This window comes from Cephus cinctus, unplaced genomic scaffold (assembly GCF_000341935.2).
Source record: "Cephus cinctus unplaced genomic scaffold, Ccin1 Ccin1_scaffold0459, whole genome shotgun sequence".
NCBI classification, from domain to species: Eukaryota; Metazoa; Arthropoda; class Insecta; order Hymenoptera; family Cephidae; genus Cephus; species Cephus cinctus.
The window spans coordinates 30,577-52,717 of record NW_014333136.1 but is presented as its reverse complement, the minus strand read 5'-3'; the positions used below and the strand labels follow the sequence as shown (position 1 = coordinate 52,717).

At 39.2% G+C, this 22,141-nt stretch overlaps 1 protein-coding gene across 7 annotated transcripts; it reads right to left on the bottom strand.

Annotated features, from left to right (window-relative positions):
- Positions 1 to 525: 525 nt before the first annotated feature.
- Positions 526 to 22,141, bottom strand: LOC107267910 (cysteine and histidine-rich protein 1 homolog). 7 transcript variants are annotated; one of them, XM_025085190.1, is made up of 7 exons: positions 21,779 to 22,141; positions 19,088 to 19,109; positions 18,495 to 18,756; positions 18,212 to 18,423; positions 17,120 to 17,280; positions 16,736 to 16,938; positions 526 to 3,663 (listed from the first exon to the last, which is right to left on the bottom strand). In XM_025085190.1, exons 1-7 carry the CDS (start codon positions 22,010 to 22,012, stop codon positions 3,597 to 3,599), a joined length of 1,161 nt encoding a protein of 386 aa, XP_024940958.1. In that variant the 5' UTR covers positions 22,013 to 22,141; the 3' UTR covers positions 526 to 3,596. The 7 variants fall into 7 exon arrangements, with proteins under 7 accessions (XP_024940958.1, XP_024940961.1, XP_024940959.1 ...); XM_025085193.1 differs by having other exon boundaries at positions 18,495 to 18,733; positions 21,779 to 21,896; XM_015740107.2 differs by lacking the exon at positions 526 to 3,663 and adding an exon at positions 10,739 to 13,089 and having other exon boundaries at positions 21,779 to 22,137.

Below are 22,141 nucleotides of genomic sequence, written 5' to 3'. Positions count from 1 at the left end.
AGTGAAAACGTAGTTGTGATTTAAAAAAAAAAACTGTTTAACATCAACGGTAGGTGTAAAAAATATTTTTCTTGTTTTCGATATCTAGCATTATTTCATCTAACGTTTACTCTGTATCCAGAACAACTCGAGAAAAAAAGAGTGCTCAATAAAAAATACATTTTGTTTTAAAAAAGTGGTATGTATATCAGTGTTAAGTTTGTATACATTTTTTTATTTGATATTAAAAAGTTTATTTTGTATCTGGTATCTTTGACTTTTTTTTCTAGACATTACAAAAAGAAGGACGAAGAACACCTGGAACCTTCTAACTACATCAGGCTGTTAATGGAGCTGTAAGTGTAGTAATTTTAACCCTGCACAGGTTTTTATTTTATTGTTTAAAGAAACTACATATTTGACACCCTTTACTCTTATTTCTAGCCGCTACAAGATGCAACCAGGATTACCACCACCAGTGCTCATAACAGACAGCCGTACGACCATTATTGGACCGATAAGTGTATTAATTTTAAGACTACACAGTTTTGTATTTGCTTTAAACATATTTATTTTTTAAAAACTGAAACGTTAGAGATTATGGCACCAACGAGGCCAGATACACTGCCCGAGGGGGTGAGGGACCGTTTGAGGGGCCGCTGCTAGATCTTATACCGCCGCCCTTCAACGATTTCTTCACCCCCTTCAATAAAGGGCGGTGTTTTTTCGGTTGCTTATATGTGCGGGGCGTGGAGGAGGAACTCTGCTACGGGTGCATGCGCACGCAGACTGCCGAGGACAGGGCAGACTAGACAGTGCATGTAATGCACTACCTGCAGATAGATCCCGCAATAGACCTGCGTGTGGGGATATCTGTACGCTGTGCTCGGTGTGTGATGCACGTGTTAATTAATAAAAGACACAGGAAACCCACGTGATACTAATATTGTTACTTCACTGAATTCAGCAAATGAATTACATGCATTACTCTCCTAGTATATTTTTTCAATTTGACGTATTTTTTGCAAATTCAGAGTCGACAAGTATTGGGCAACTTTGCCGCCGGTAGTCGCAAGGGGCTGCAATTTGGTGTAGACATTCTAGGAACGAAAAAAAGTGATACGTGTTTTTGCATTACTCTACTAGTTCATTTTTTCAAATTGACGTATTTTTTTGAAAATTCAGAGTCGATAAGTATTGGGTAACTTTGCCAGCGGAAATCGCACAGAGCTGCAATTTGGTGTGGACATTCTGGGAATGAAAAAAGGGATGTCTCTTTGCGTTTCTCTCCTAATCCATTTTCCTATTTTACGTATTTTTTAATGTCTCCACAATCGCTGATTACTCTATAACTTTGAAATCAGCAATCGCGATGTCTTAGAAATTTGATATGGCTATTCACAAGACGAAAAAATAATACTTCTATGTTTAGTTTTCAATTCATTTTAAATTTAATGCATCAGTCTCACCACCCACCCTCCTGGCTCTCTCTCGCTTTAATAATCTGTTTTCCTCAGGACTACTATAAAATTCATTGCATGACGTTTTGGACACCGTGTACCGGTTTTCGTCTGGCTAAATGCGTATCCCGAAACAATTGCCGTTCGCGCGTTGCACGTGTAGCTGTTGCGCCAGTCTAAGTCACGGCCATGCCCATATTGGTACTTTGTCAACGAATTCTACGACGCTCTGTTGGGCTAGGAAACAATTGATCAGCGCGGAATTTGTGGGAAGCTATTGCAAATCAGCTATATTTGGCATCCGCGAGTGTACTTCCCACCACGCTGCTACGATCCGCGGAAATCCTTCGTTCTGATTGGCCTCACTTAAATGCTTCTCATTTAAAAACTATTGCGAACTTTGGCAAACGGTTTTCCGGGGGGTACTCAGGGCACCTCCAGGCATCGTCCACTTTCCGGTCCAAAAGTAGTTCTGGAACACCCTGTATGCATTCAAGATTACATTTTTTTTAATTGTCTATATCTTGTAACAGAAATGTTACTACAGACTCCTCTTCGCCACCTGGCTCGAGGGTATCACTCGCCTTGAGCATTGCGTATTGCGTATATTGTTATTCATTGCGTATACTATTGTTTATATCATATCTTTAGTGTTTTAAGACTATTGTTAGTAGCGTAAAATCCCTCCACGCCGTCATTCCCCTAGGACACTGGCTCAAAGACATCGCGGACCATCTACGACGACCAAGCACCAAGGAAGGATCGAGGGAGTGGCTACGTTGCCTAGGCAGCGGAATTCAGGGAAGGCATGGGCAGGACCCCTATCCTATTAAGTCCTATCAAGACCAGCTGACCGAGACCGCGTGGAGAATGAACCCCGGCAACTAGCCACAGTGACCACGCATGAGTGCAGCCCCGATGCAGTCCCGTCAAACGGATTGTAAAGAGGCCCGTGTAAGAGCGATGAAGCCCTCTTCCTCCAACTCCACGGATGTGCCCGGGAGGATCTTGACAGGCCATGGAGGTCGCCATGTTGTCCGGGACGCAGACGACAAACCAGCGCGCCGGCAAAGACAGCCCCGTGCCATCCAGTAGCGAGGCCGCCAGGACTATGCCCAGCCGACGCATCAGAGCCCTGCCAAGCCCGAACAGCGGACCAATACCGAAGCGTAGCTGGATGTAGGCCGTGCCCTTGATTGTTTTGTTAAAATTCTGGGGCCGAATGCTTGGGTAGAGCCTATTTGGTTGGAAAGGTTTTGCTTCCAGTAACGGCACGGTGATACTCATCAGGAGACGACCCTCCTGACACGTCGTAGTGATGCGACTGATAGTTAAGAGAACTGTCGCTCGCAGGTTAATCATCGTAATAGGAAACTCAAGAGACGTCGTAGATTCCTTACATGGCGGGCTGCGGTGGTAAGCTGCTCGACGGAGAGTAAATAGGGATGCAGAATTCCGAGTTGCGCATAGTGAATGACATCCACGAAGCGTTGCAAGGTATCGATGTAAGTATCAGCAGCGTCGATCATGTTGTTTCGATAGGCTGATAAGATGCATAGTATAGTTGAGACGATGGATGTCTTGGAGCTCCTAACGTAAGGTGTTTTGGATATCGATAGTAGCGTTGGCGATTTGATGAATATCCCTATCAAGAGCGTGTACGCGTGAGCCTATCACATTTATCTCGAATGATATGGGTGGAGTACTTTACGAGGTGCGCCAATTATTATTGGCCCTTCGACACAAGTTCGGTGATTTCGTGGCCGTATTGCTCCGTATCGTCTTCCGTGAGAGTCCCGAATAGTGCATACGAGATGGAGCCGATGAATCCCAGGGGCAGTCCGCGAGTGGCCTATTGTTTGGGGCCGTTGTCTTCCTTCCCGGGCAACACGAGGAGTCGGATTTGTGTTTTCAAACTTTGAATCCTCTTCTTACGACGATCGAGCCTGGTTCTGGTTAGGAAGCTGCAGCACTGACTGGCGCTGAGGGGATTCTTACTGAGGGATTCCCCAGGGCTGCAGTGATAGATGCCACTCGAGGTCGAGGTAGGTGATGGTTTTCCAGTCGGTGGTGTTCACGCGTATGTCAGGAAGGCGTTCGTAAAAGATGCCAGAGTGGTCCGGCATCGGCCGCGTCTGGTATACCGTAGGTGTGGCGTCAATAGTTGCCAGGATTAAATTCAGAGTCGTCCCTATTGATGTTAAAATTTTGCCAAGTGCCATACCTGTAACAAAAAAAAAACCTCGTCGTTGGGATTACTAATTGGCCAACTTCATTTTGTTTGGATGTTTAGTTTCGAGCCGCCCAGCCTTATTTGCATACGTCACATTTCCCTTTTCCGTGATGTCGACGACCTCATAGAGCCCATGATATTGGGGGGTAAATTTTCCTTTTCGCGATTTTTGGAGGACATAGATGTCGTCTCCGATTTTGAAATTTATACGGTGAGCGTCGCAGCCGTATTGCTGCTTTGATCGTTCCTTCGCCGGGATGAGGTTGCCCGTCGCTAATCGATGGATCTCGTCGAGTCTCGTCACTAAATCAACCATATGGTGTATGTCTCGATTTTCTCGACAGGTGGAAACGCGGAATCGCACGCGAAATCTTTCCGTACATAAGTTCATACAGACTAAAATTCGTTCCCGAATGAACTGATGTATTATACGCGAGCATCGCGAATGGCAGTAGCTCATCCCAATCATCGAAAAGAGAGAGGAATGCTTTCAGATATTCGGCAAGAACTAGGTGACTACGCTCGAGGGAACCGTTAGATTGGGGAGGATACGCGGAAATGGTGAGTGTTTTAATTCAGAAAATCTCGGCGAATTGTTGGAAAAGCTTACTAGTGAAACATGCGCCACGATCAGTGAGAATAATTTTCGGAGATTCGTAAAGAGCAATCCAGTGCTTCGCGAAGGCTAACGCGACAATTTCTGCTGTTGTGCCGTAACGTCTCGGGGACGAAGGAGTTCGATCGAGAGGTTAAGGCTGAGATTATTTTGGGATCGTTGTCGGTTAAGGAGTTAGAACTCGCGTGAGATTAACAAAACAGAGAAGGTTTATTGAAATGATCGAAAAAGATGTACAGTATTTCGACGTACGTCGACTTGAATAATATAGGCACTGTTCGGTTTTCCTATTTCCTGTACCGAGTCTACTCCGCGAGACCACCTTATCCGTTCGGATACTAATTGTAGACTGTCCAATTTTTAGAGGTACAGCCTCTAAGCTGCACTTCCGAAAATGTGCTTATTATGCGATTATCGATTTCCACATCTCGGTTGCCAGGCCGCCTTTAGTCCTGACTTAACGCATTGTTACACGCGTGGATTACTTGGCCTGGCGTTTTCCTTGGGATCACGCAATACTGCTTCGATATTCGGTACGAGAACGGCAGCGCAGAACTTTGAGAAATTGTCCGGTATCGTGAGAATGTACCAATTTCCGGAGGGCGAAATGTCCAAGGAGCCAACGGCGTCAATCGCTACTTTTTCAAAGATGTCAGAGGACGTGTCCAGTATCTGCATGGGCTGTCGAATTTAATACGAGCCAGTTTTTATTGTTGGCAGATTTTGCAGCGACGCACGTTGTTTTCTATCTGTTGTTTTATTCCCTTCCACTGGAATCTCTCTTATACCTCTATAGGTTTTTGCAATGCCCTTATGGTCACCGACGAGACTCGTGATTCTCTCCGAGTATTTCTTCCCGTTGGTCCAGAGGAGGTTCGTTTTTAACGACACCATTGCACACGGTGATAGTGACTGGTATGCCCTTGAAGATTGTCCCCAGCATGTCTTTAAGGACATAGTACGGAATATCATGTAGTCGGTCTCCTATCTTAGATATTCGGAGAGCACTAATCTCGTAGCGCTCAGCTGCCGGACGTAGTGCGTGCAGACCGAGGACTAAGTTTTCAGGCGTCGATTTATCGAAATGGCGCTCCTTGATAATAATGCTGAAGGTCTTCTACCGTCCCTTTGAGGAGACGACAACGTACTCTTTTCTCAGTGGGCTGCTCTTAAGGGCATCATTGTCTATACGTTCGAGATCGATTAGCAGTTGAGCGACTGGACTTGTGGTTTCGCAATCGGTACTGAGGAAGTGTGCTACGTGGTTCCTATCGTAGGTCAGCGACTCACGGCTTTGTTCAATGACGCACGTGCCCTGATTGTTATAGGATGGTTCGCTTTCGAATTTCATTCACGATTCCTCTTCTTGGGAATCATCCGAAGAGTAGTCTATGTAAGCGGCTTGAATACCCGTTGTTTCGACATAACTTGATGGGCGTGCTTTGGTAGTTTCCGTGGGTTGTATTATTGTTTCTGTTCTTTTTGATGTAGCCACGGCCTTACGGTCGACGTTCGGTGTTTCTAAGATTCGAGAGATACCATTCGTTTCAAAACGAGGACTCGATCTAGGTATGGGTTCCCAAGATAGTAGAGGTGTTGGGATTGTCGATCTTCTTCCAATGTGCATAGTTTTAGAACCTTCCAAGCCGGCATCACGATTTGGTACCATAGAAGTGATAGGTTTACTGAGTACGGAAGAGGTATTCTCGGGATCGTGCGCTTTGAGTGCTTGGCTGAGATCTCGCAGGCACTGTTGACCCATACCAATTAGTTCCGCCAAGTCACAGGGAGAGGACTAACTGTCTGCCGAGTCATCGGGGGAAGACAAGTTGTTTGTTGGCGTGGGAGATGTTGGTTCCTCCGAAGGGTCATGTATATTATCGTTACGCAAACGCAAAGATTCGTCAAATTGGGAGAACGAACGACGCAAATCCTGTAGGAAATTCCGAGCCATTGGGTCGCGAGGTTTTTGTGCGACCAGCGGTCATTTTTCTAGTGTTAACGTCCTTTCTGCGGGCACGTCGGTTTCACTCTCACTAGATTCTTTCGGAGCAAGTTCTATTACTGCTACCTCTAGTCTTTGGAGTTGTGACTCCATTGTAGGACCTTCGTCCTTGATGACGTTGTCGGGGGGTTAATTTGTCTCTAGTGCATCCGAGGTATTAGGTAGCATACTTCGGTGTCTGACGCGAAGAAGTGGTACCTGTTCTGTTGATGATTCGTCTCCCGTGGTGTCAGAGTCCGGTTCCTTATAGGTCACTCGTTTTGCTGCTTAGCCTTATGTCTTCTCGACGTTTGACTCTGGATCCGATGGAGTTGGTTTCAAGACCTATCGTCTTTGGCGGTCCTTCTACCTTTTTGGGGCGATTATTCATACTCTGTGGCTGATTTTGGAATCGGGAGAGGATCGAAGTCGGTGGTGCAGCAGCGGTTCGAGAGCACGTAGTTGTAGTTTTCGAGATGGGATAAGTAGTGACGATTGCGACACTTTCAACGGGATTGCGCGATAGAGCATCTGCTTTCTGGTTAAGCTTCCCCAGATGATATTTGAGGACGAAAGTATAATTTCCCACTTTAGTTCTCCACCTTGCTCTACGGTTCGATTGGTCCGTCATATTATGTAGCCATGTTACGGTTATCAGTGATAAGGGTAAAAGGGCGGCCATATAAGTATGGTTTAAAATACCCGATTGCCCACACAGCAGCGAGGCACTCCTTATCGTTGCTATGATATCGAGTTTCTGATGGCTTCAGAGAACGAGAAGGGTAGGCTATAGGGCGCTCTTCTCCGTTGATAGTTTGGCCAAGTACAGCCCCAAGTCTTACGTCTGATGCGTCAGTGGCGAGGACGAAGGGTTGACTGAAATCCGGATACTGTAAAACAGGTTGCTCACATAGCGCATCACGAAGGTTTTCGAAGCTCTTCTGCTCCTTCTCGGTCCACTCGAATTTACGGCCCTTCCTTAGCAGGTCACTTAGGGGTTTGGCCAAAATAGCGAAGTCCTCAATGAAGTAACGATATAATTGGCGAATCCGTGAAATTGCCTCACGTCTGTGACGTTGGTAGGAGGCGGATATTTCATTATGGCTTCTAGTTTCATCGGATCGGATTTCAATCCATCATTGGATATAATGTGTCCGAGATACGTCACATCCAAGCGAAGGAATTGGTACTTCTCGGGTTGGAGCGTCAGGTTGACTTGCCGAAGTCGCGTCAGCAGGTTCCTGACTCTGCCTCCGTGTTCTTCGAGAGTGGGTACATAGACGATGATATTGTATAGATAAACAAAGAGTTCGATGCCATGAAATCCGAAAAGGGCAATGTTCATGTGTCGCTGGAAAACACATGTTTGGACTGTTGTGAAGTCCAAAGGGGAGGACGGCGAATTCGTAGTGCCCTTCCGGTGTCGAGAACGTGGTTTTAGGGCGGTGTATAGGATCCATCTCAATTTGATGAAACCCGCTGGCAAGATCGAAGATGCTGAAATATTTCGCTCCTCCCAACTGGTCTAGGATGTCAGTGATATTGGAAAGAGGATATGCGTCCGAAAGAGTTTTTTCATTCAACGCTCTGTAGTCGATGACCACACACCATTTGCGATTTCCGTTGGCGTCCGGTTTCTTCAAAACAATCCATAACGAAGAGTTATAAGGTGAAGCGCTCGGTTGGATTTTTCCGTCCTTCAGGAGTTTGTCCATCTCTCGGTTAATCTCCTCCTTGTGAACAACCGGGTACTGATATTGCCGGGTGTTAATTGGGACGTCGTCGATAGTAGAAATCGTGCAACGCATCAAATTTGAGCGGCCCAGTTTGTCACCTGGTAGGTTAAAGCAATCGGAAAACGCAGTCACTAGTGTGCGTACGTGTTCTTGTTCCTCGGTATTGAGGTGATCAGTGCTCAGTATGGCTAACACAGCCGAAACCTGATCTTTCCCGGCGATAGTCGCTTCGTCGACCGAATCGGAGTCAGAAATTTCTTCTGGTGGGCCACGATACTCAAACGTTGAGGAGGGATTGAGATTTCAACGTCTTGCGTCGTGGTGTTGACTGCCATAACGTAGGCGACTCCATCATGATTAGTGGCGGCGGCTTCGTCTATGAAAATGCTTTCATCCGTCGGAAACCGAGGGAGATAACCTTCCTTGATTTTGGAATTTCTTACGTTTATTGGTATTGCCTTGCGTGTTCAAGCGGAAACTCGCACCGCAGAGTCCGGGCGCGCGTCATCAACTGCTGGCGAAGTAGTATCAGGTATCGACACGGTCATTCCTTTCTCGGTGCCTGTAGCGTATCCTTCAGAGATAAAATAATTCTTGTCGCAAATGAATGGAATGGGGCGCGTGGGTCGACTCGCGGTAAGTAGAGCATTGTGGTTGTAGGAAATTTCGGCTTTTTGTTGTTCTAGATATTTCTTGGAAGACATAAAACTTCACTGGATGTGAGAACAACTCGATTGTCGCGGTCCCGATTGCTTGCAATCGTACTGATGAGTCGTTGTCCGAAATTCCGTGCACTCGTACGTGCTTTTACCTTCATTGATCATGACGTTTTCGCGGAAAGCGTTAACCTCGATCATGTTCACTACCGCCCTGGAATCGGTTAGCAGCTTGGGTCTTGCAACCCTTAAATCCGGTGATTCCGCTTTTATGACTGCTTTGGGCTGACTGGCGATTTGCTGTAGATTGACGGTTAAGACTGGAATTTCGTTGCAAGGGTTAGACGCGGTTTTAAAGGATTGGTCACGGACGCGTCGTTCGAGCGACTAGCTTCCTCGTTTAAAGAAGGGCTCCTGTCATTGCTCGTCTTAGTAGGAGGGATAGGGTCCCTAAAGCGTAGGGATTTACGTTCCGGTGTCCGCCTGTCAAATTAACTATCTCTACGGCAATTTCTTTTACGCGAACTACTGTCTTCGCGACCTCTGACTCACGGCTCACGCTGTTGAGGTCGACATGCACATTTGCGTGCCGCAAATAGAGTGTGCATAGAGAGCGGTCAGCACCGACCGTGTAAACCAGTCGACGCGGCGAAAAACCTCTATCACGCAATGTGGACCGATATTCACCTACCGAAGAACTATCGTTATACTGACCCGCGCGCGACATCCTTTCGTCCCGAAGTGTGATTTCCTTGCGCTGGGAACAAGCGCAGTAATGTTTTTCGTCTTTTAATGCGAGCTTCCAGGCATCCTTCAAGGTCACCGGATCACGGCTGTGAATGTATGGTCTTATTCCGTTGGGCAGGCCATCTATATACACATCACGAGCACGAGCCTCAAGTCCCTCTTGGTGCTGGCTACCTCATTAGCACCATCTGTTCGACTTCGTTAGCAGCTCGTCAAATATAACGTTGAAGACGCGAGTAGAAATAAGACACGTCTTCGTTGCTTCTCGTTCGGGCATCTACGAGTCGGCTGCGATAATGTTCGTTGTCATGGTCAGGAGCAAATTTTTCTCTTAGACTTTTTAAAAGGGATTTGACTGTGACAAAAGATTTGCCTTCTACGTGGGTCTTAGCCCGTCCTCGTAGGCGCCCAAGAATTCCATTGATAAGCGGTGTCTCGGCTCCGGTGGATAAGCCCTGCTGTAATTTCGGTATCGAAATCCCTGAATCTATAATTTTTGCCATCTTATTTTAGTATTTTGTCAATAGTATCTTTAGTTGCTAAATAATCTAGATGTGCCGAACTGTCAAGAAGGTTAGTTAGATTGCCAGGGTGTGTAGTATCATCTGGCATTTTTAGGTATATATATTTGCAAGAATAAAATCAGAAAATGACTAATTTTGAAGAAACTAGGAATTTTTAGGTATTTTATAAATTGGGCAGAAAACAGTTATGGTATTTAGCTAGTGAAACTGCTAGGGCGTAGATATATTTTAATTGTGACTACCATTTAAACGCTAGGCGTATCTGTTTTCTGTGTTATTGGGGATGGAATAAGGGCTCATTCAGACCGAAAGCAGCGGGAAGTGAGAAGCGAGCAGCAAACAGCTTGAAACTTTAGAATAGAGTGGTACCTCTTTCCAACGTACATACGCGTGGGCATATTGTGATTGGTCGTGATGTTAAATTGTAACAAAGGAGACTACATGCATGTAACATGCAACGAGGCTACACCACGGGCTAAACACATTTTGTCTGATGCCGAATTCAAAATTTATTTCAAACATGAACTATGACGTGAAGTAGGATTGCCATCATCTTTTTGCTATGTCTCGCTGCTACGGAAAGTTGAACGTTGATCAACTTTCCAAAATCGCAGTCCAAGCATTGGAATCTGCTTAGTAATGAAGTCATGTTAATAACTTATTTCTTAATGCTTTCATGCGACTACCTAATATAAAAAGGCAAAAAATGTAGTTTCGCGGCCAAGATTCCGCTGCTCGCTTCCCGCTTCCCGCTGCTTTCGGTCTGAATGAGCCCTAAGGTGTTAAAAGATTCGTAGATTGGGTCGCTTCAATGAGTGGATTGTTTATTGGTATTATGAATCCGAATGAGAAGCGACGAGTACCATTAATTCGTTACAGTTAGATTTCATACAAAGAATTCGTTAACTTACGAAGGTTGTGATTGGAGTATTGGTTTGAAGAGTTGAGAAGGATTTCACAGTATAAGTTCTCTCTTATGCACTCCGATGTCTGTCGTTGCAATCGCGATAGATTGATACGAATGCTCACCGCGGTGACTTCCCTAGCCCTCGGGTGGGAAGGCTTGGTCACACGGATCCGAAGACACGTAAGATACTACTCGCGGAGGAACGAGCAAGACTCGATGATTTCGACGGTGGCTCCTAGAGGAGTTCCGTCGATTGCTAAGATTCACGAAAGACTGATTATCGGTTCCGAATACTGTTGGTACATTAGCTCCGATTTTGGGGACATTGCACCGCAATATTAATGATCTTGCAGGAAGAGTCTTGCTTCGTACCTCGCGCTGGCATGTAGTGTAAGCGCGTGGCCTGCTACTCAGCGTTCTACGAATTACATGAGGCAATCGAAAAGTTCGATGTGCCGAAAAGAATTTACAGATTGCATTTACTTGAGTAAATCCGCTTTGGGGTATAACAGGGCCACTTTTAACTGCGCCATTCTTCTTCCAGGAGTATAAGTTCTATGCGACGAACGCACGCCGTCACCCACAGCGACGTCAGCAGCGCCAATCGTCAGCTATACACGGAACAGCGGATACCACAAAGATCGGTGTTTGCTCCGCCCCACATAGAAATATTGCGACACACAGAAACTAAACCCTGTATAACTCAGAAACTAAAAATTACCCATCAATAAAAAGTAAATATATCCGTCTCATAACAACTTACTCCGCCTATCCGCCAGTTACACATTCTGTAAGAGCGCTACAAACTATTGATGACCTAAACATATAAACCATTGACCTATCATGACATAACGATTCCACTTCTAATTTTTCTTAAAATCCTTTGACGAGGTGCTACCTAACCGGAGATTTGTAATCTCCAGTGCGTTAAAGAGACAATATTTATTGTTTCTGTACGATATACTGTGAGAAAATCAAGTGAAAACTTGATTTGAATTTTGTATTTATTTCAGTTCAATCAATTACAACTGAATCATTCAATATATACCTGTATCTAACACTTAGCTAGATAAATTAAAATTCAATATTTTCTGACAAATTATGATGCTTAATAATTAGCTATGGCATGGGTAATTTACAAATTTATCCTTGGCAATTGTAAAAAATATGATGGGTACATTCAAAAATTTGTTCTTAACTTATTGGTTAATATTTTTTAAGCGTAAGGATAATTAAAGTGTTAGTTTGAGAATATACTTCAAAAGTCTACATATGCATCCACAAAAGAGAAATAGAAATAAAATAAACTCACTGCACAACTATATGAATAATTTCCATTGTTGAAATTTCTGAAGTTTCATGTTTGTTGTTATTAAAAGCTCAAAGAACATAACATTTTCTACCTAAATATAAGACATTTTTCCTATTTGAAATAATATTAAAACGTCAAAGTACGCATCTTTTATATATTCATGGTTGTTAAAGCATAATTTTTGGCTGCTTAATCGCCTGATATAATTTTTGCTCATTTTTGTGTATGATTCTTCATTCGACATTTTACAATTAGAAAAGTCTAATTAAATTTGTTTTAATCAACTGCTTATTAAGATACTAATTATTGTAAAACTGTAACATTAATGCCACATTCGAAGGACTTGCTTACATTACCAACCATAAAGCGATCGTTTTTTTAAATGCAATATATTACACAGCTTGACCATAAGATCATCTAAATGTATTCATAATTTTTAATTCAACAATATTCTAAGGAAAACTATTGGACAGTAGTAATCTATTAGTATATCGATTGATTCGAGTAGAAATAATGGAATCACCACCTTTTACTAAATAATTATAGAAATTTCCGGTCAACGATAGGCCTACCAAATGACATGAACGAAAATCCACCAACCTTAATATCAATTCTCAGTATCTTTGATGCCCTGTGGATACATTTATATATAACATAAATGATATATTACGTTACGTCTAATTACATTATATCATATATATATTTTTTTACTAAATCTACCTAATAATGAATTTAAAGAGACATGATAACATTACAGTTTTTCTATCAATAATAGCATCATTCGTTACTATTCTTCCATATTAAATAATTGCCAATAAGTTTGTTACTTAGATCTTATCATTATTAGAATAATTAAGTCTTCCTTCTAATATGTTCATTGCAATAAGACGGAAATCCTCGGATTAACTTACTTTGATGCCAGAAACATAATTAATCTGGAAAAAACAGCCGGGTTAGACACGATATGAACTAATACATAAACTATATAGAAATCAAATATTATCAATACTTCTAAAGCATATCAATATAGGGGAAGATCTTGAAAAGGAATAAAAATGTATACTATTAACCTTGCGGGCATTTAACTGTTAAAGTATAAGGTTAGAAAGGAGGAAAAGAATGAAGAATTAGTATGCTATTAATAATTAAAAATAAACTATAAATCACAAGTGTGTACTATTAACCTTGCGGGCATTTGGCCGTTAAAGGATAACGCTAGAAAGAAGGAAGAGGATGAAGAATTAGTACGCTATTAATAATTAAAAATAAACTATAAATCACTTGAATGAAAGACAATTTTCGGTTATTTACCATGAATATAGTCGATCCACGAGTTCAATGTGTTTTATTTCTATAGTTCGCAAACAATGTAATCCTTAATAAATGACATGTGGTTTTCCATAAAATGATGTAAATATAGGGTGACGCGCGAGAAATAGAACACCTGAATATATCTGTTGGATTGGAAGATACGGAGTTCGTAAATATCGGAATTTAAATGGTTTGGAAGGGTGTACATTGCTGTCATAATTTTTTTTTCATTTTTTACAAGTTTTTTTAAGGTTATCAGAGTTTTTTTTTAAATCGAATGCCATATTTTTTCTCCTTGCATATTGTAGCCGGCATCCAAACGAATCCAACCATGTAACATAGTATGACCTTTAAATTACCTCTATCCCAGAAATATGAAACGAATAAAAATTCGACGTGTAATAAATTTGGCTTTATTTCTGTTACACTAAACGATTCCTGTGAGCCGGGTCACATCCAGGCCAGCTCGATCACCAGATCTCACACTCCTCGATTTCTATCTATGGGGAAAATTGAAGGAGGAAGTCTATCATGAACGACGAACCATTGCAGAGAACATGAAAGAAAGAATCGCCAGGGCTTCTGCATCGATTCCTTTAGAAATGAACTACAGAGTAGTAAATTATTACACGGCTGAACAAATGTATCGCAGTGCAAGGAAGTGATTTTGAATATTTAGCGTAACAGAAATAAAGCCAAATCGCTTACACATCGTTTTTATCATATTATCATATTATCATATTTCTGCTGGGTTGGAGGTCGATTAAAGGTTATACTATGTTACATGGTTGGATTCGTTTGGATGCCGGCTACAATGTGCAAGGAGAAAAAATATGCAGTTCCATTTAAAAAAAACTCTTATAACCTTGAAAAAACTGGTAAAAAATGAAAAAAAAAATGAAAAAAATTATGACAACCATGTGCGTCCTTCCAAACCATTTAAATTCCGATATTTACGAACTACGTATCTTCAAATCCAAAAGAGATATTCAGATGTCCTGTTTCTCGCGCCTCACCCTGTATATACTAAAATAGAAAAATAAAATATATTTAGTGCAAAAACCATACATATGCATACTTTGTAACAAATATTTGTGCAGTGTACTTGTAACCTTGCAAGAGACTTCATTGTTTTTGATCTGTTAAAAAAAATACATTGAACTTGTGGCCCGACTATATCTGAAACAGTGCATTAACATTACGAAATTTAGTATCAGTATTGACAACCATTATCGTTATATTCAGCAACAATACTTATACCAGGTGTTTCACCTAACTTGACCACTTTAAATATCTCAATAATTATCGACGTCAAAAAAAATGTTCCAGACAAAAGTTGTACGATGCGAAGGGGGTCATCAAATGCGACCAATTTTTTTTATTTCGGTGGAGGGGCTGATGCACAGTGAAGGTCACCTCCATTTTTTTAAATGGTACGGTACATTTTTTTTTCAACCATCTTGTAGAGCATCGCAAACTGCATAAAAAACATTCCGAGGTCTAAGTCGTTCAAGGTCATTCAAGGTCAATATCGATGATACAAATCTAAATATCTCGGATAACTACCAAATATTTGGTAGTCTTACAGCCGTATTCATAGTCCGACCTTATCTTAAGGATGAAGGACGCCTTGATGAAGGCTTCCTTCAATCTCCAAGGCGTCTATGTTTCATAGTCACACCTCGGCTCTTCCTTCCAGAAGGACGGTATATTTTAGGGACATGTAATTGCCTATGGTGGCAGGACTGGCTGCCACCTCAGTCCCTCTTTGTCTATTCAAGCGGCATTTTTTCAAAGAGTTTGAAATAGGGATCGCGTAGTCTATACTATAAGCCAAGCCAAGATGCACCTTAAATTTTCTTTCCCGGTGTTGACTTTACGCAGCCCAGGTAAAATTAAAAAAAAACAACAATGCGTATTTCTTTTACGTTTCGACCCTCATTGGGATCATCTTCAGAAAGGTTTTATTACTAGGTAAACATGTATGAACTGTTGAACAATCATTGGTTAGATTGTGTAAAAAATAGTAGGCCAAACCAACAAGAGTTTGTGTGTTACATGTAAAGGCAGGATTAGCCAAAAGTTAAAAAGAGCCACAGCTGATCTATTAACTATGGCTTTAGCTTTGGCCTACTATTTTGTACACAATGAAACAAATGATTGTTCAATAGTTCATACATGTTTACCTAGTAATAAAACATTTTTGAAGATGATGATGTCGAAACGTAAAAGAAATACGTACTGTCTTTTTTCATAATTTTACGTGGACTACGTAAGGTCAACACCTGGAAAGAAAACTGATGATTAAAACCAGCCGACAATTTCAATAACTGATTAGATACATCTTTGCTGCCTGAGCTGGGCTAGCTGCTAACTCGGGCCGCTTGTGGCGCTAGACATATCAAACGAAATAGCCAATCACAGTGCAGAAGGTATCCTCAAGGAAGCTCGAGACCTCCCTTGAAATAAGGAGGCCAATAAGGCTCCTTGTTCTGTAAAGGAAGGTCTATGAAACGCAAAACGAGGAACAAGGGATACTTATTCCTCAAGGAACGACTATGATTACGGCTATTAGACATTTGGTATTTTCATATTTATATTTTATTTCTGCTTTTCTGGAAGAAATATTAACTGTGCTGCTTGAAGATCTAACCTTGTGGGATCGGCAAGAACTCTGGTATCAACATGATGGTTGTCCAGCTCATTTTGCACGGATAGCTCGCAATATTGTCGACCGAAAATTTGGTAATAAGCAGATTAGCCGAGGATCACGAATAGGCTGACCTAGTAGATCACCGGACTTAAATCCACTCGATTTTTCTTTATGGGGGACATTGAAGGTATACCAATACCAAATATTTGGTAGTGATCCGAGATATTCAGATTTTTATCATCGATACTGATCTTGAATGACCTTGAACAACTTTGACCCCCTAATCTTTTTTATACAACTTGAGGTGCTTAACAAGATAGTTGAAAAAAAAATGTACCATTCTATTTAAAAGTGACGGTGACCTTCACTGTGCATCAACGCCTCCACTGAAATAAAAAAAAAATTGGTCGCATTTGAAGGGGAAGTACAATTTGAACCTCCACACTGTACAACTTTTGTCTGGAACATTTTTTTGTGTCGTCGATAATTACCGAGATATTTAAGGTGGTCAAGTTAGGTGAAACACGCGGTATAATAATCTTAGCACTCCTCATAGTGAATTTTGCAGCATAACTCAAGTGTAAATTTATAATTTCCTAGTAAAAAGATATATTTACCGAAAACTGATGGCCTTTGCGGCAAGAAGTCTGTTACACTCTGCTGTATCTGGCAATGGGAGAGGTAAATAAGGGCTTTCGTTGTCCTGTTCAGTAAAGTCAAATTTGTGAATCCTTGGCTGAACTTTCATATCACCAAACGGTCCTTTTAAAATCAAATAATGAAGAGGCAAGGGGTACGTAGTTTTCGTTTTCAAAATCAGCTGTAATATATCATCACGCGGTTTAAAACATATACTCTCTCATAAATTCTGCACGAATTTTAATTATATCTGTGAACTATATCTTAGTATTCTTATCCTCATTACTATACGATTCATTGCTTACAAAGTGTTTACTTGATCTTATAGTCAATAAGTTTATTAATAAATTCAAATAACAAACCTGATAAGTCATATCACGTTCTGAACTTTGAGTGGGATCACGTTGACTGTTATTAATTCTGGCTTTAACCACCCATTGATTATTGAAAGCTGTAAAGCGGGATGTTTCGTAAAAAAGCTTGTGAACAAACTCGTCCGTACGGTATGGCTTCATTTGTAAATCTGCAAAAACATTTCAATTTGGTGGTGTTAACTGTTTTTGATGTATAGGTTGTATTCTATAACTCATTGTTAGTCATTTAAATATTGTTGTTTATATCCGATACAGACCGATTACTGGTACTAGCAATGAACTTTAGAATACACTGATAGACAATAAAAACGTAAGAAACATTAAATTTTCACAATAGTATAACATTAATAAGCCAAGTAAATTATAGACTACGATGTCAAATATAACAATTTAAATACACATAGGTATATTTAAAGACGTTTTTAACTGACCACATCTAACAACACCGCGTATATATGACCTAGTGAATGTGAAAATATGCACCAAATCGCACTTGGTAACTAACTCCAAATTGTCAATACACCAGGCTACATTTTACAAATTTCGGAAAATCTTAAACACTTTTATATTTGATAATTAGGGAAATTCTGTGATTCTATTGCAATTGGACAGCATAAAGTTTAACTTCAGAAGACTCCATAGATATAAAGAAATAATTATTCAGGTGAAGTAAATAATTCAGAATATAGAAAATTAGAAATTTGCACTCCCTTTGTTGCTAGTTCATTATTTTTAGCATGCCATGATATTTTAGTCATGGTCTTGAATTTTTTAGTAAAATTAATTTTCCCATAACTTTTTAGCAATAGCAAAAAAATGAGTACTCAGAAGAATTACCACTAAATTATTCTACAGAATAGGTTATTGAACCGTTATTGATTTTGAATATAGTTTGAAAAAATTACCGTTAATCAAACTAAAGTATTTTTGGCATATGAAAACAAAAATTCAGCATACGTTCCGGAATTATTCAATTGTTTAGCTTACAAGAAACATTTACTTTGTTGCTATAAAATTAGCTACATAAGTTTTACGGCATCTATTATATGAGAAATTTGAAAAAAAAACCTTGAAATTAACCATTGAAAGTAATTTTCTCATAGGATAAAAGATCGAAAACGTTGTCATAGAGTCGCCGTTCCTCCAACGTTCTAGCATCGATATCCCGTAATGCATCCATTACATCGGCACCAGTACGATGAGGATGAACACAGTGAGCTTCATGTTCTGGACCTTCGTGATTGGGACCTCTCCATGGACAACCAATTCTGCTATATTTGCAGCTTGATATCCTATAAATAAAAAAAGAATCATAACTTGCTGTTAAAATTATGTTTAATGATTAATTTATCGAAACATATACCTTTCTTCACACATAGTTTCCTCATGTCGTTCCAAAGAATTTCGAGGAAACTCTTTAGCGCAGTATTGACATTCAGCTGGCAATTCAGATACCGCTTTTTCAACAGCCAAATTTCGAGATGCTGACGTTTTGCTGATTTCAATTCTGCAGTTCGGACACGTTGCTAGTTCGTCCCTTAATCTGGCATCTGCCAAGACATGAGTGAAGCAACCAGCGCACATCAAGTGTCCATTAGTGCACTGCAAACACCATTTCAGCATGCCTAATTAATATTCATTTTTGCAATAATTATTAGAACATTGTAAACCTTAAATAGGAAGTAAAATGTACTGGTGTGTTCTCAGTTTAAGAGTAATCATTAAATGAACAGTACAACCGCCTTCAGAGCAATTTTTTACTATTCTGTAGTATTACAAAACGCAACTTGTATGAAATACTATCATAGTTTGTATTGAGAGAATTGACCATAAACAAAGTAAAGATTTTAGGTCTCCACATATTCTCTTGATATTATGCTTTGTTAACATATGTATCTTATTTGAATGTTCACCGAGCATAAACAAATTAGAATAAACAAATACAATACTCGTTACCATGATTTTGATGTTTTAAAACCTGAAACACACAATCGCATGGACTCCATTAATAGTTACATTATCGCAATATAGGACTAGAGTAATATAACGTTAAATCTTGTATTAAAAATAGCATATTGTTTCTATTAGCAATGTCACGATAAATGGTTTTGGATAGGACAGCAAAATGTAGGAGAGGTATATTAGGTGATTAGATTTAAAATAACTAACTAAAAACCTTCAATGATATTTATTATTCTGAACATCCTTTTAAACCATACATGGCATACAAAGAATTTTGGTATTTCACTCCTCTCATTCTCACTCCCTATCACTAAACAAACTGTCACACACTCATAAATTTACGACGCCATTTGTGGATATATTATAACATATCTAATTATATTAAAAGTAATAACCGCAAAAAGCGCATATAAGATTGGCAATACTGAAAGTTAAAACATTCCCTTCTTTTTGAGTATTCATATATCATAATGTGTTCTATTCCACAGATTGCAGTTCAAATGATAGAATATACAATAAACTTATTTATCAGAAACGATTTCTGTAACGTAGTTTTCTTCGATGACAACACGATGTTTACAAGAAAGATATTGAAGAATGAAAATAGGTTTTCCTGTGTTCTATCATTCAAGAAGATAAACGATGAATCAAAATACTGTATTCTAATAAAACTGATTAGGTTGAGATTTAGGTTAATTACTGAATAATAATATAAATAAAATATGCTTATACCCCCTAGTTTTGATAATGTAAATATCACAGTAATTTATAAAATCATCAATAATCTTCAATTACATCAGTTGTGCCAACCTGTACTCACTTTAATGAATATTCATCTTAAAAGATTTAAATATTCATACATGCTATGTACAATCAAGAAAAATAAGTACAATTACTTGGTTTCATATGAAGATATGTTAGTGGCATATTCATATTATAAATTATCATATACACTCACCAATCGCGTCAGGAAACAGATGCCATAATTAATATTTTTTTTTATAATACACAATTGTATAATGTGTGTGACTGTTTGAACTGTACTTTTACTGAAAATATAATCTTTGGTTTTAATGTTTATATGTATTAATGTATCTAAATATACTCTTTTGATACTCAATTAATACATAAATAATTATTTTTGTTTCAAATTATGTTTCAATTAAAATAATTTAAACATGCAATTACCTACCTCTCATATATCAAAGTAAAGGTTATATATATTCACACCTTACCTAATTTTACTTCATCCATTGTTAAATATTTATATGTCCTTCAATAAGTTATCCAAAAACAATGTTAATATATTATATGAATCCACTTAATATTCTGTATTTTGTAAGCTTTCATGATTGTTTAAATTGCACATGGTAGTAAATCTCCCAAATTAATTACATAGAACTTAATAGATGATACCAAAGGAACTACATGTAATATTCTTCATTAAATTATCATTTTTCTATATACGACATATATTTTGATCAAAATAATCATTCATAGCAAAAATGAGTTATAGATTTTACCTTATACTAAGAAAAGTAATTAAGCATTTACTTTATTCCATGATATTTAAACACTTTAAACAATTTAATATAAACTTAAATGATTATACTATATGTGCATTATATGCAATTGAAATAAGTAAAGGATATCATGAATATAATTAAATTATAGAAATTAATTGCTTACAAGTATTGTTTTACATATGATGTACTTCACCATTTCATGACTCTCTCATTAACACTTAGCCAACTGTGTGCTAGAGTGAACTGTATGTTGTACCCATTTGGTTGGCAACGTATTAACATACTTTTAATGAAAATATTTAATTTACCAGTCAAGGAGACAGCAAAGAATAGTAATAGTACTTATACAATAACAATGAATTTTATGCACCTATATTCAATATTTATACATGGTTATTCACTACAATCGCACCACTTGAACTTAGATGCAATTGAATCATTCTGTTAGTCGAGGCAGTTTGACCATATTAAATAAATAAAAGATTTTAAAGTTCATGATGTTAATAATAGGTTTGTTCTTATCACCTATACTTTATGTACTTTTCAAAATGGACAAGATCTCATTGGTTACTTTGAAACATTATCCAATAAGAGTTTCCACTTTTTGAAAAGTGCAGTAATTGCAGATAATGAGAACAAATCTTATTAGGTTTAACGTCATAACATTTTATGACGTTAACTTTAATTTCTGTAATGATGTCACATTGTTCTGATTGTTGAAATCATCCATTTGTGGTTAACTTCACCTGGTGCGATTACCGTGAATAACCCTGTAAAAAAACGGTGAAAAACTCTGTAAAAGACAGTGAATAACAATCAAAAAAATTGAAAATATTCTTGTAAAACATGTTTTTGTTGAATGTGAATGTAAAAATATATGACACAGAAAGTATGACCATGAAATGATGAAACATACTGTAACTGCAACATAAATAATATAACTTTGCAATCAAATTTAAAACAATGAAATAAGACTATTATATTAACAGTTCAACAATTTATAAGTATTATATCATGTTGCAGTAGTAATGTGACGTATAACGCGGTTATGTAAAAAACAAATGTTTGGATAATAAAAATTGTATCAATCGTTTTTAATGGCACATTGTTTACTTAATTCTACTAGAATTACGTAAAAGAATTATTATAAAAAATTTACCTGGTAAACAGCTGCCCTCGGTAGGTCAAGACAAACAGCGCAGCAAAGGATGCCGCCCAATCGGTGTTCCAGCTTTTGTTCACTTTTGCCATCACCCCGCAGAAGTTTGCGGCGCTTCTTATCAGGTTCCAAGAAATCCTCAATCTTTTCGAGGTCGTCACGAATCGTAGGAGTTGAAGATGCTGGTTCCGAAACTCCACTCGACGAAGCAGCTTCGTTATTGGGATCAGCCATCTTGATTGTTTTGATTTTTTCTTGACGAAACTTGTGCTTTGCGCAGACGTGAAATGTTGCTGATGGTCCTTAGAATACTGAGGTGCGTTCCAAATGAGAATGTTTCGTATGATGAAACATGAACATCGA

Excerpts from the sequence above, each read along its gene's own strand:
- LOC107267910 (XM_025085190.1), bottom strand. The coding sequence starts at position 22,012 with ATGGCTGATCCCAATAACGAAGCTGCTTCGTCGAGTGGAGTTTCGGAA. Across the intron at positions 18,757-19,087 it reads TTTAAAACATCAAAATCATG|GCATGCTGAAATGGTGTTTG; the intron begins GTAACGAGTATT and ends AATATTAATTAG. Across the intron at positions 16,939-17,119 it reads AACGTGATATGACTTATCAG|CTGATTTTGAAAACGAAAAC; the intron begins GTTTGTTATTTG and ends GATATATTACAG.